At 42.3% G+C, this 13,538-nt stretch overlaps 2 protein-coding genes across 2 annotated transcripts in view; one reads left to right on the top strand and one right to left on the bottom strand.

Annotated features, from left to right (window-relative positions):
* Positions 1–772, top strand: part of smarca5 (SNF2 related chromatin remodeling ATPase 5) — a 60,372-nt gene extending 59,600 nt beyond the window's left edge. Inside the window, exons 23-24 of the mRNA XM_084319178.1 lie at positions 37–150; positions 273–772. Coding sequence (XP_084175304.1) covers positions 37–150; positions 273–332 — 174 coding nt within the window. The 3' untranslated portion in view covers positions 333–772. The remainder of the gene's footprint in view (positions 1–36; positions 151–272) is intronic.
* A 1,211-nt stretch (positions 773–1,983) lies between these two features.
* Positions 1,984–13,538, bottom strand: part of frem3 (Fras1 related extracellular matrix 3) — a gene marked incomplete at its 5' end in the record, with an annotated part of 59,151 nt that continues 47,596 nt past the window's right edge. Inside the window, 10 exon segments of the mRNA XM_084319177.1 lie at positions 1,984–2,568; positions 2,791–2,937; positions 3,192–3,379; positions 4,138–4,264; positions 4,520–4,654; positions 9,913–10,040; positions 10,803–10,907; positions 11,081–11,273; positions 12,555–12,886; positions 13,329–13,460. Of these exon segments, the coding sequence (XP_084175303.1) occupies positions 1,990–2,568; positions 2,791–2,937; positions 3,192–3,379; positions 4,138–4,264; positions 4,520–4,654; positions 9,913–10,040; positions 10,803–10,907; positions 11,081–11,273; positions 12,555–12,886; positions 13,329–13,460 (2,066 nt within the window). The 3' untranslated portion in view covers positions 1,984–1,989.

The raw sequence follows: 13,538 nt of genomic DNA, 5'->3' as shown, positions 1-13,538 counted from the left end.
TTTTTTTAAAGTTTTTGTTTGGCGTTTTGTGTCTAGGAGCTCCAAAGGCGATGCAACACTCTGATCACACTGATAGAGAGAGAGAACATGGAGCTGGAGGAGAGAGAGAAGGCCGAGAAGAAGAAGAGAGCAGGCCCAAAGAGCAGCTCGGTAAGCAAAGAGACACAAGCTTGCTTATTCCAGCTAATACTACTGTAATACCCCAGCAAATTCTACTACTGTAATACCTTTCTTTAATTATTTCCCCCTTGCTTACTCTTCCTCTTTGCCAGGCGCAGAAACGGAAGTCTGACGCAACCGCAAGCGGACGCAGGAAAAAGCTAAAGTTGTGAACTGGTTGAAGATGTTGGCCAATGTACAGCATAATGGTGGCTGAGGAGGAGAGCAGCAGCAGGCGGCTCCAGTATAGTTGTCCGTGTTCTTTTTTTTATGGGCCGCGCGATGATGATGATGTACCGTATGAAACCTCCCAGTGGACTGAACTTGTCTTCGCTAGCTAAATGTAGCGTCCGGTTCTAGAAGGTTTTAGGAAGTGCTCATTAGTGACGTACCCAGATACTGCAACTGTTCTGGTAGATAATCTTTTTTTTTTTTTTTTTTATATATACACTAGTAGGCCTACTTGAGTTGATTTGAGAAATGTATTTATGTCTGTTGGTTGTACCACATTCCATTGCCTGTAACAATACGTATATATAATTTTTCTTTTAAAGTTTTCTTTTATCTTATGTGATGTCCTATGATACGTGTCTGGTAGGTATTGTCTTTTTTTGAACGTCAAAAAATAAACGACATTTTTGTTTAAAAAAAAAAGAATTTGAATTTAATTTGAACTGACCTCTTCTATTACATGCATGCACTGAATTAAGCAAGAAACGGGACTCTGAAAAGTACATTTGTATTTGGCAGTTGTAGTTTGTATACATCAAACACTTGATTGAAATCGTCACACAATTAATAAGGCACCAATTTGATTTGAATTGGTCAGTACATGTCTACTACTAATTGGCACATTAACATTCTGTCACTTGTATCATAGGATAGTTACAATTTTCACTTTGCAATTGTTTTCTGCAGGACTTTGTTTACAGAGCACATAGATGTATTGGTTAATAATTATTTTCAAGTTTCACCAGGGTGTGATAATATATGTTTTGTATTGCAGAGTCCAGTATTGATATGTACACAGATTTGTTATGGACGTGTGATTTTAAACCACATTCTCTAAAAAGAACTGGAAGAAAAGTATAAAAACAAATTCTGTTAGGAGAGTTCTGCACTCTCAAAAGACTACAATGACACAATCCCTTTGTAATATAGCACCATAATGGGATGCTGCAGTGGGCACGCTACCGAGGGCTTCTTAAAGCACGACAGTGCACTGTCAATATTATAAAAATACATGAATTTATCAGCATTCATTAAGGTCAGCCTCAACTAACATTCCCCAACATTCAACCATTTGGCTCTACTCTCCACAAAACGACAATATAATAAATGACACAATGAATTACAATAATAAAAACACCTTGGTAAACTAGTTTTCTTTTAAGAAGAATACAAATTAGTGAAATGAAATTGAGAAGAGGTTTGCCGTGCTGGTGGGCTTCACTGGGCTTTTCAGGCATCTAGTAGCCTTGACTACAAGGGGATATTCAGCAACATGGCAACAACTACTGAAGCAGGTCGATAACATTTGGCGGGCGGGTGGGGGAGGGGCTCCAATTTCTAGCCATAACTCCAGACGAGACAGTGGGCAGAAACCTACAATACATAAACAGTAGGTACATTAGGTGAGTGACAGCAACAGCTAACCACAACGCTTCATAGGGGATCTGTAAGCCTCACAATACTCAATCTCTTGTTATGTACGCTTGTGTAGTGTACTGTCTAGAGAGGTCTTGGTGTGTTGTCAGTGCTAAAGGAGTTGGGCTTGGAAGGCATTGTGGTGGAGACTCATCGTCTTTCAGAGTGAGGCGGGGTGTGTCTCTAGACCTCGGAGCTGTCCGAGCTGTTCCACATGCTCATTGGCTCTTGGCTGTAGGCGGAGGACGACGAGGTGGCGTAGGGAGGGAACTGGTCCGTCTTGTCGCTCCGCCTCTTGCGCCGCAGCAGGAGGAGGACGATGGTGGCGATGAGGCAGATGAGGAGAATGAGACCGGCCAGACCCACTAGCATGGGTACTGTGGAGGAGTCCACCGGGTCCCTGCCGGAGCTCTCCAGCAGGGGGCGCTCTAGGTAAGTCTCCCGGTCGTGGTTGGCGCCCCAGGGCTGCCGCTGGCTGACCACCATGCGGTCGGCGCGGTCCAGGGCAAGGTGCTGGATGTTGGTGCCGCGACTGTTCTCCACACCGATGTCCTGAGCCAGCTCTGGGGCGGAGAAGGCCGGGGCGGCGCGGCGATGGCGGGTGGCCAGGGAGGATGCGTCATCCTGGGGCTGAGGCTGGTCAAAGGAGGACAGGCTGTGGTGCTGGTACTCCAGGCTGCGCTTGCCCATGTTGCGGTTGGCGTTTTCCCTGGAGCGCACAGTGTAGATGGTGTGGATGAACCACTCGCGACCCGCAGCCACCTGGAGCACAGACGGGATGTTAGAGCCAATAATAATAATAATGAATTGCATTTATATAGTGCTTTTCTAGACACTCAACGTGCTTTACAATGTAGGGTGGAAATGGCCTCCTTCACCACCACTGGTAGCACCCAACCTTGGGCTACGCAGGCTCAATGGCTACCATACACTGGCACCCGGCACACATTACACTACACAATGATTCTTTGTGTGTGTTCAGACCTGGAAGAGTGCTGATGAGGAGAGAGTGAAGCCGTCTGATCCCGGCTGTTTGACCAGGGGAAGACCTCCAGGAGTGTCTAATGCCAGAGTGGCCTCGAACGCAACATCCCCAAACGCTGTGGCCTGGGTCTCTGGCTGGGCCTTGTCCTATAGAACACACACACACACAAGTTAGACACATCACAGATTTGTCATTGAAATTTTTTGCCAGAACCTACGTATATCATTGAACAAAATGTTTACACATAAGATAGATGCCATGACATAGAGACAATATCATGAAAACATCTCATCGCTGACTGAGTAATTAAGTAAAAAGTTCGATATGACACACACACACAATTCTGTCCCCACAAAACCCTGAACTGAGTGCTCTTGCGAACAAACTGCGTGAACCGTACCAGGATCTTGAATCTGTAGAGCAGTGAGGGGGCGTCGGCCAGACAGCCGTACTCCTTATTCGTCGGGTTGTATTTGGGGACGTAGCCGTCCGCTCCGGTGCAGAGGAAGACCTTCTCGATGCTGCAGGCGAAGGAGTCTCCCAGGTTCTGAACGGGGTCCACCATCACACGGCCGAAGATAGAGGAGCCTGGAGCGGGGAGGAGAACCAACACACTGTTCTTAGAAGATCTGGCAGATCACACACAATACCTGAGATGATGCATAATAAGTAGAGATATCCGATATTATCGGCTGATATTGACATTAAAATGTGATATCGGAAATGATCGGTATCGGTTTACAAAAACATATATATATTTTTCTATTTTTTTCTATTTAACCTTTATTTACCCAGGCAAGCAAGTAAGAACAAATTCTTATTTTATTTATTGTTATTGTGTATTTGTTTTATGTGTTAATTCCACGACAGAGAGCTAACCTGAAAGTATTCCGTTTTTTGGGGGGGGGGGGGGGGGGAATCCCCGCATATATCGGTATCGGAAATTAAGAGTTGGGCAATATCGGTACATCGGATATTGGTAAAAAAAAAAAGCCAATATCGATAAGATATGAGGATGAAAGATAGGCCCTGGACTCGGAGGCAGTGGTGAGAGTGGGGAAAATAATACAGGGACTATTATTCTCTGAACATCAGAGATGGCAAAGTAATGTACTAATAATCATCATTAGGTGAAACTTGTTCTGACACAACCATCTAAACTTTGAAGTCATTCAATTAATACATTTATAATCATATTAATAATAATAACAATAATAAAATGTCTTTGAATTACAGTAAAGCATTGTAACATTTATTTGTAAGCAAGCCTTTTTTACTGGATCTGATGGATTGAAATCCTCAGTGTAATGCTCATGAGATTCCACCAGGGGGAAGTGTTGCATTACCTTCTGAGAAAGCCGAGTCTGTCCCCTCTCCAAAGCCCATGGAGCCGTCAGACAGCCACAGCTCCCTCTTGGACAGCATGAACATCTGGGTGTTGAGGCTGAACTCTGCCGCCACTGGGTCAGACACCTTGAGAAGACACACACACACACACACACATGGAAGTGGAAAATGATCTTGGGTAATTTTCAAGAGATTGGCATCCCAAAGTATTCACTACAAAAAAGTATCATCTCTGGATTATAGGCTACATTTGTTAATATTGCATTTGTACGAATGTACATAACTATTTATATATAGACAAATAGTACATAGCACTGTGCCACGAAACCCTTCATATTATCAGTGTTTCAGACTTCTTCAGTGGGAATGTGAGCTGCTGACCTGCTGGAAGCGTATGTCCATGTCGAAGGTGAGAGGCTCTCTGGGGTGACAGACAGGGGGGATGGTGAACTCCCCACTGGGAGCGGCGCTGCAGGGAGTCAGCTTCACAGTGTAGGTGCCAGAGTAGTCCCGCACCTAGAGACACATGGATACTGTTAGTACTTTCATCTTTAATAACACAGTGTAGGAACCAGAGTAGTCCCGCACCTAGAGACACATGGATACTGTTAGTACTTTCATCTTTAATAACAGTGTAGGAACCAGAGTAGTCCCGCACCTACAGACACATGGATACTGTTAGTACTTTCATCTTTAATAACACAGTGTAGGAACCAGAGTAGTCCCGCACCTACATACACATGGATACTGTTAGTACTTTCATCTTTAATAACACAGTGTAGGAACCAGAGTAGTCCCGCACCTACAGACACATGGATACTGTTAGTACTTTCATCTTTAATAACACAGTGTAGGAACCAGAGTAGTCCCGCACCTACAGACACATGGATACTGTTAGTACTTTCATCTTTAATAACACAGTGTAGGAACCAGAGTAGTCCCGCACCTACAGACACATGGATACTGTTAGTACTTTCATCTTTAATAACAGTGTAGGAACCAGAGTAGTCCCGCACCTACAGACACATGGATACTGTTAGTACTTTCATCTTTAATAACACAGTGTAGGAACCAGAGTAGTCCCGCACCTACAGACACATGGATACTGTTAGTACTTTCATCTTTAATAACACAGTGTAGGAACCAGAGTAGTCCCGCACCTAGAGACACATGGATACTGTTAGTACTTGCATCTTTAATAACACAGTGTAGGAACCAGAGTAGTCCCGCACCTACAGACACATGGATACTGTTAGTACTTTCATCTTTAATAACACAGTGTAGGAACCAGAGTAGTCCCGCACCTACAGACACATGGATACTGTTAGTACTTTCATCTTTAATAACACAGTGTAGGAACCAGAGTAGTCCCGCACCTACAGACACATGGATACTGTTAGTACTTTCATCTTTAATAACACAGTGTAGGAACCAGAGTAGTCCCGCACCTACAGACACATGGATACTGTTAGTACTTTCATCTTTAATAACACAGTGTAGGAACCAGAGTAGTCCCGCACCTACAGACACATGGATACTGTTAGTACTTTCATCTTTAATAACAGTGTAGGAACCAGAGTAGTCCCGCACCTACAGACACATGGATACTGTTAGTACTTTCATCTTTAATAACACAGTGTAGGAACCAGAGTAGTCCCGCACCTACAGACACATGGATACTGTTAGTACTTTCATCTTTAATAACACAGTGTAGGAACCAGAGTAGTCCCGCACCTAGAGACACATGGATACTGTTAGTACTTTCATCTTTAATAACAGTGTAGGAACCAGAGTAGTCCCGCACCTAGAGACACATGGATACTGTTAGTACTTTCATCTTTAATAACACAGTGTAGGAACCAGAGTAGTCCCGCACCTACAGACACATGGATACTGTTAGTACTTTCATCTTTAATAACACAGTGTAGGAACCAGAGTAGTCCCGCACCTAGAGACACATGGATACTGTTAGTACTTTCATCTTTAATAACACAGTGTAGGAACCAGAGTAGTCCCGCACCTAGAGACACATGGATACTGTTAGTACTTTCATCTTTAATAACAGTGTAGGAACCAGAGTAGTCCCGCACCTACAGACACATGGATACTGTTAGTACTTTCATCTTTAATAACACAGTGTAGGAACCAGAGTAGTCCCGCACCTACAGACACATGGATACTGTTAGTACTTTCATCTTTAATAACACAGTGTAGGAACCAGAGTAGTCCCGCACCTACAGACACATGGATACTGTTAGTACTTTCATCTTTAATAACACAGTGTAGGAACCAGAGTAGTCCCGCACCTAGAGACACATGGATACTGTTAGTACTTTCATCTTTAATAACACAGTGTAGGAACCAGAGTAGTCCCGCACCTAGAGACACATGGATACTGTTAGTACTTTCATCTTTAATAACAGTGTAGGAACCAGAGTAGTCCCGCACCTACAGACACATGGATACTGTTAGTACTTTCATCTTTAATAACACAGTGTAGGAACCAGAGTAGTCCCGCACCTACAGACACATGGATACTGTTAGTACTTTCATCTTTAATAACACAGTGTAGGAACCAGAGTAGTCCCGCACCTACAGACACATGGATACTGTTAGTACTTTCATCTTTAATAACACAGTGTAGGAACCAGAGTAGTCCCGCACCTAGAGACACATGGATACTGTTAGTACTTTCATCTTTAATAACAGTGTAGGAACCAGAGTAGTCCCGCACCTACAGACACATGGATACTGTTAGTACTTTCATCTTTAATAACACAGTGTAGGAACCAGAGTAGTCCCGCACCTACAAACACATGGATACTGTTAGTACTTTCATCTTTATTAACACAGTGTAGGAACCAGAGTAGTCCCGCACCTACAGACACATGGATACTGTTAGTACTTTCATCTTTAATAACACAGTGTAGGAACCAGAGTAGTCCCGCACCTACAGACACATGGATACTGTTAGTACTTTCATCTTTAATAACACAGTGTAGGAACCAGAGTAGTCCCGCACCTACAGACACATGGATACTGTTAGTACTTTCATCTCATAATACAGTGGTGAATCCACGTGTTTCTCACTTTCAATTAAAATGAGTTCCCGTAACCTGTCTTCCTAAACATCTTATTATCTAAAAGACAGGATTCAGTTGTTTACTTAATCATTTGTACTGCATAAAATCAACACCATAACAAAAAAAATAAATTCAATCAAGTCCTAAAATGGTATTTTCTGAAGTGAAAAAATCTTCCAATGGACTGAGATCACACCTGTTCTAATAAAAAAAAGCTTGTTTCAAGGATTTTCTCAAAACACACAACCTTAACACTTTCGATGCCGGCCGTGTTTTCCTTTTTACCCCCTTGAATGCCGCCACCCACTTTAATGTTAGCGTTAAAAACGCATAATCTATGTTTTAAATTATGGCTATGTGTCTAATCTGCCCGTAGCTTATCAATGACTTGTTTGCAGTCAACATTGTCGAAACGGATTGTTTTTTAATCGGTTCATATCCTTTTTATAGCATTTCAAAAAACTATCGTTCTCTCGAAAATTTTCGGAAAATAGAAAGATTCCCCCATAAACGGCATTTATTGGAATATTCTCGAATACACTAGACACGTTGTCATTTGTCAGCCTATTTATGAATCGTTTTCAAATAAACGCTAGATTATTGATAGTAGTATATGTGTACTTATGCACGCTATAGAAGCGGGCTGAAAAATCTATTCTCTCATTTCCTCAACATCACACACACACACATACACTTTTTTGCATTTTTTTACTCGGCTACGGTAATGTGGAATGCCCTGCCAACATTTATAAAACTCCTGAACTCCCCTCTCGGATTTAAATCCGCCCTAAAAACATGGCTCAGCAGCAACTCAAATTGGTCTTAAAATGTTTTTTTTTATCTCTTTTATCATAACTTGGCTTTTATTTCTTTTATCATGAGTTGCTTTTAAGGGTTTGCGGATTTTCTTTTAACATTAGTTAACTGTATGAGTTGTCAGGTTAGGTGTTTTTATAATTTTTTTTTTAGAATGCGTCCTGTCAGTGTACATGTCCATTTGTGTTTCTGTGCCTTTTTATGTTCCATGTATGGACCACAATGGAAACAAGCCTTGGCTTTATTGTGTTTTATCCATTTTTGACCTGCGTTATTAACACTGTTATTGTCTTGTCTTTTAAAATGTTTTTTTTGTCATACGATTTGTGTCAAAATAAAGTATTCAATTCAACACACATACGGGACACGCTGTTATCTCAGTGAATACAGCTCTGATTATCCTAAAACTGGTAACATAGACTCTTTACCTTAGATCAGATGTTCTCCAAAAAGATTATTCCAATTCCTGATCGCCATTCCAAATATCGATTGTGTTTATTGATTGATTATTGGCTGCTGTAAATATATATTCCACGCTGCTTTCCAACTCGCGATCGCTTCCCTCATCATCAGATCCCTCGCCAGCATAATGGAGCCAGTTGGCTCCCCCCACAGGGATCCACCAGTATAATCGAATGGCCTGCAGTTACACAGGGATAGACGATAGGGGGCGGTATTTTCCCATCTGAGCTCCTAGAGGGTCTGCTGTACCAACGGACTCGGTTGATGAAATATGAATTCAGATCGCTAATAAAAAAATCAAACGACAATTTGCGTCGTCGGCACTCAACAGGGGGGCATGATAAGACGACAATACACGTTGCTGGCACTCAAAGTGTTAAAACAAGAGTGATCTGCCATTATTATAAGTGAATTAGGGCTGCAACGATTAGTCGACATAATCGACGGCGTCGATCATAAAAACTCGTCAACTCCGAATTTTTGTGTCGATGCGTCATATTAAATAATTTTTTTATTTTTTGTTATTTCTTTTTGCACTACCTATCTTTGTGAAAGTGGCTTCTCAGCTCTGGTCCAGCTGAAGACAAAGCAGAGGAACAGATTGGACATTGAGCATGACCTCAGAGTTGCTTTGTCTACCATCACCCCAGACTTTGAGACTCTTGTCAGGAGCAAACAACATCCCCAGTTATCCCATTAGGGATGTTAAGCTAAGAAGTCTGCTAAGAAGGATAATTATATTATTTATTATTATTATTATTATTATTATTATTATTATTATTATTATTATTATTATTATTATTATTATTATTATTATTATTATTATTATTATTATTATTATTATTATTATTATTATTATTATTATTATTATTATTATTATTATTATTATTATTATTATTATTATTATTATTATTATTATTATTATTATTATTATTATTATTATTTTATTTCATTATGTTTTTAGCCCTAGTTGCACTTTTGTTGCAACCCCAGTTATCCCATTAGTTCCCCCAAACGTACTGTCGGTCTGTTATGTTAAGCTAAGAAGTCTGCTAAGAGCCCGGAAAAGGAGCCGCACCCACAGGAAGCAGAGATGGAGGGTGTGACAGAAATAATCGTTAGATTAGTCGACTAATCGAAAAAATTATCGACAGATTAGTCGACTACCAAAATAATCGTCAGTTGCAGCCCTAAAGTGAATGTTAAAACAAGAGTGATCTGCCATTATTATAAGTGAATGATAATAATATTATTGAATCATAAGTGAAATTATAGGCTTGTTTTCTGAAAATAAGAATTTAAGACTCAATATAAGTCCAAAAAGACATGTTTTGCAGTGTATAAAGGTTTATGATGATGATGATTTATGACCCTCCACAACAAAAGTCTTCTCTATGGATCGGTTTAACTCACAGCGAAGTCAGAGACAAAGCTCCACTGCTGCATGGGCTGGTTATAGGTGGGTTCAGTCCTGACCAGAGACAGAGTGAACGTCAGGCCCGGGTGGTCTGCACACATCACCATGGACGTCAGGCTGCTTCCTGAAAACACACACACACATACATGTCAAGTTGTAACTAAACCTCTGAGTATATTTTGGGACTTTTTCTACTGTTATCATGTGGGGCCTAGTCAGAAACAGTGCTGTGATTTGTTTGGCATCTCAACCCATTATAGTGTGAGGAGCACTAGGTTCTAGATTGTTGGTGCCTTTTGTTTCCTAACTATAAAAGCTTGTGGGGTCATGTTGACATTTGCTGAATGACCCCTGGTGCGTTCACACAGGAAGGACCCACGGCTGTGGAACTCCACAAATAGATGTGGAGAGTGGATGTGGGCCGCAGTGCAATCCAATAGGCATATGGCTGTATAAAATGACCCCAGAGGATGGGTTAACTGTGTCCGTGTGTGTCCGTGTGTGTGCGTGTGCGTGTGCGTGTGTGTGTGTGTGTGTGTGTGTGTGTGTGTGTGTGTGTGCGTGCATGCGTGCATGCGTGCGTGTGCGCGTGTGTGCGTGTGCGCGTGCATGTGTCCACACATGCAGGCAGTGTCTTGACGACTGCAGACGCGTCAGGGAGGAAGGCCAAGCAGCTGGTGAGATTTAGTTCTATCTCCAGCGTAATGGGTATCCATGCAGACTACGTTTTCTGTACCAATACGATGTCCTCAAAAGCATACTGAACCTCTGTCAATATCTGAATCCTATACAGTATATGTATATGTCTATTTAAAATGTATGAGTGTGCGTGCATGTGTGTGTGTATCTGTGTTTATGAACCAGCTTAACATGCATACATCTCTACCTGGATGAGCCATGACAAACTGTCCCCTGAAGCGAGCCTCGGTCTTGAAGTTGACCACCAGACGGCCCTCCTCATTGATCCTCATGCTGGTGGGATACATGGCACCTACGGAAAACAACCACAGACACAGTTTAAAAACACTAACTCACTTGTACCCAATATAGATGGACAGGAGTTCCATAATTTATGACCAACAGTGTTTTTTCATCACACCATTGTTTCCTCTACATTCATAAAGCAGTGGTGGCTCACTAGACAACTCATAACGTTAACGTTACCTTGCAGCTCAGACTCCGGCGGGCTGCCGATGCCGTCCTGCCACAGGATGGCCGTGTCGTACACGAAGGTGAGCTTGAGCTCCGACTGCAGGTCGAAGTGCTGCCAGCCGCCCACAGCCACAGGGGAGTGGAAGACGTAGGAGACAAACAGAGGGACGCGCAGCGTGACGTAGGACTGGACCAGGTTCAACACCTGTAAGAGGGGTAGGAGTGGACAGTGAGACGAGGTCAGGGGTCACCTATAGTGTGTGTATATTGCTGCTGTGTGAAAATTGCTCTCACAAGAGGACTGTCAGAGTAGAGAATTGTATGTAAATACGCTCTCTACCTGTACACACACATACCACACATTTCCTGCATGCATAAGATACACACTCAAATACTCACACACACACACACACACACACACACACACACACACACACACACACACACACACACACACACACACACACACACACACACACACACATACAAGGGTGCACATACAAACCCCCACACACAATTGATTGATTGATTGAACACTTTAGATTGCAGAATGGGTACAATACAGTACAGCTCAATACACACAATTGTTAAGGGGATGCAGACCAGAGAAAGACTTTCATCTTGTTTACATCAGGGTCCCCCATTTTCAATTAATCATAAACACACACACACACCCTTATAAAACCCTTTCCCCATTTATAACCAATCCTATACATGTACCCATTTATTAATAACTATATTATATAAATATTTTGCTTGCTTAACAATGCATATTACCTATAATGTCAGGTGACAGGAAGTGATGGTTTCTATCACAGATTATACATAGGACATGTGAAGTGTTTTATGAACAAGGGTATCATGATCACCCATCAATACCTTTGGTGTGTTGACCTGAGGGGTTATAATATGTTTGCTTTGCTTATAATGCAATCATTTAGATATAAGTGTTGGTGTGTAGTCCAATACACTTCACAATGAGCTATGACCTATGCACGGCACAGAGAGGCTTGTGGTCTTGAGCTAGAGAAGCTAGAAAGCTTGTCAAATCCGCTTTTAATGCAGAGCATTCAGCGATTCCTCACAGGCTATACATAAAGGTGGTTGATAAGCGTGATTGGGCATATGAAACCTTCACAGCAGAGAAACCACTCCCTGTTCTTGCTCAGATGTTCCCTCCCGACCACACATCCTGATGTAGGTAAAAAACCTAGAATTTGGAAAAGACTTAGGGGTAGACTAATGATAAGAGGTGTGAAAAAACATTTGGATATGTCCTGTTTTAAGGAACCTGACTTGAAGCAACTTTAATGGCGATAAATGGTCGTTGTCGATTCTAACTTTATGTCTTGACTTGAAATAGTTTAGTTTGTGGAGCAGTTTAGTTTGACAAGCTTCTCATCTAACAGAATGATTCTATCTGTGTGCGTGTGCGTGTGTGTGTGCGTGTACGTGCGCAGGTCTTGTATAGAGGCTATCTCCTCACCTGTCCATCGGTGCCTATGGAGCCTCCACAGGTGTTGAGCAGCTCTGACATGTCGTAGTAGCTGGTGAACTCCCAGAGGCAGGCCTCCAGGTTCAGGTTCCTGTAGAAGCGCAGGGAGTTGGCGGTGCGCATGGCGGTGCTGTACTGGTACGGGGACGTCTCGCCGATGATCTCTGGGTTCTTGGTGGTGTCGGTGATGAAGCCGTGGCCGGTCTGGATCTCGTTGAAGTCCAGCAGGTTGGAGCAGCGGTGGTTCCCCACACGCGTGCCGTCCGGGCTCAGGGTCAGCTCGAAGTTGGACAGGGGTCGCGTGGAGATCACCGGAAGCATGCCTGAGAGAGAGAGAGAGAGAGAGAGAGAGAGAGAGAGAGAGAGAGAGAGAGAGAGAGAGAGAGAGAGAGAGAGAGAAATAAATAAAAATAACGTGTCTCAATGTTGTTCTGTCTCATTGTTCTTCTTCTAATGTTTCTTGGTGATGATGTAATGTAATGTTTTTCATATTGTTCAGATTGTCTGTCCCATATGGGATTAAGTTCTACTGAATTGAACTGAACCTACTTGTCAAAAAAATACATGTAATTTTTTCCTTCACTGGTGAAGTCAAACTTTGTAAATGAAGACCAAAATAATATTACAAATGAATTTAATCCTACTAAAAGTATGCACTCGTGGGACTGCAAGGCACTTTGGCTAAAAGTGTCCACCAAATGACATACAGTAAATTCTGTTCTATTCTATTATTGTCCAAAGGTTACAACACAGTTCACTACTGACCATCCATGTGAGGCATGTTGATAGTGAGTTTGATGAGGTTGGGGTAGTCTGGGTCGTCTGGGCCGGTGTAGCGGATCTTAGCTGAGAAGGGTTCGGCTCCCACCGTACCAGGAACACGAGGCTGACACATACCTTCAAAAGAGATAATCCTATTTAATACATTATAACCTGTTTTTCGGAAGAGAGCTGTTCCTGTTCACAAACATTACA

This window comes from Notolepis coatsorum (assembly GCF_963971535.1).
Source record: "Notolepis coatsorum genome assembly, chromosome: 7".
NCBI lineage: Eukaryota > Metazoa > Chordata > Actinopteri > Aulopiformes > Paralepididae > Notolepis > Notolepis coatsorum.
Note: the sequence above shows the minus strand (reverse complement) of the source record. Positions and strands in the feature narration are given on the sequence as shown.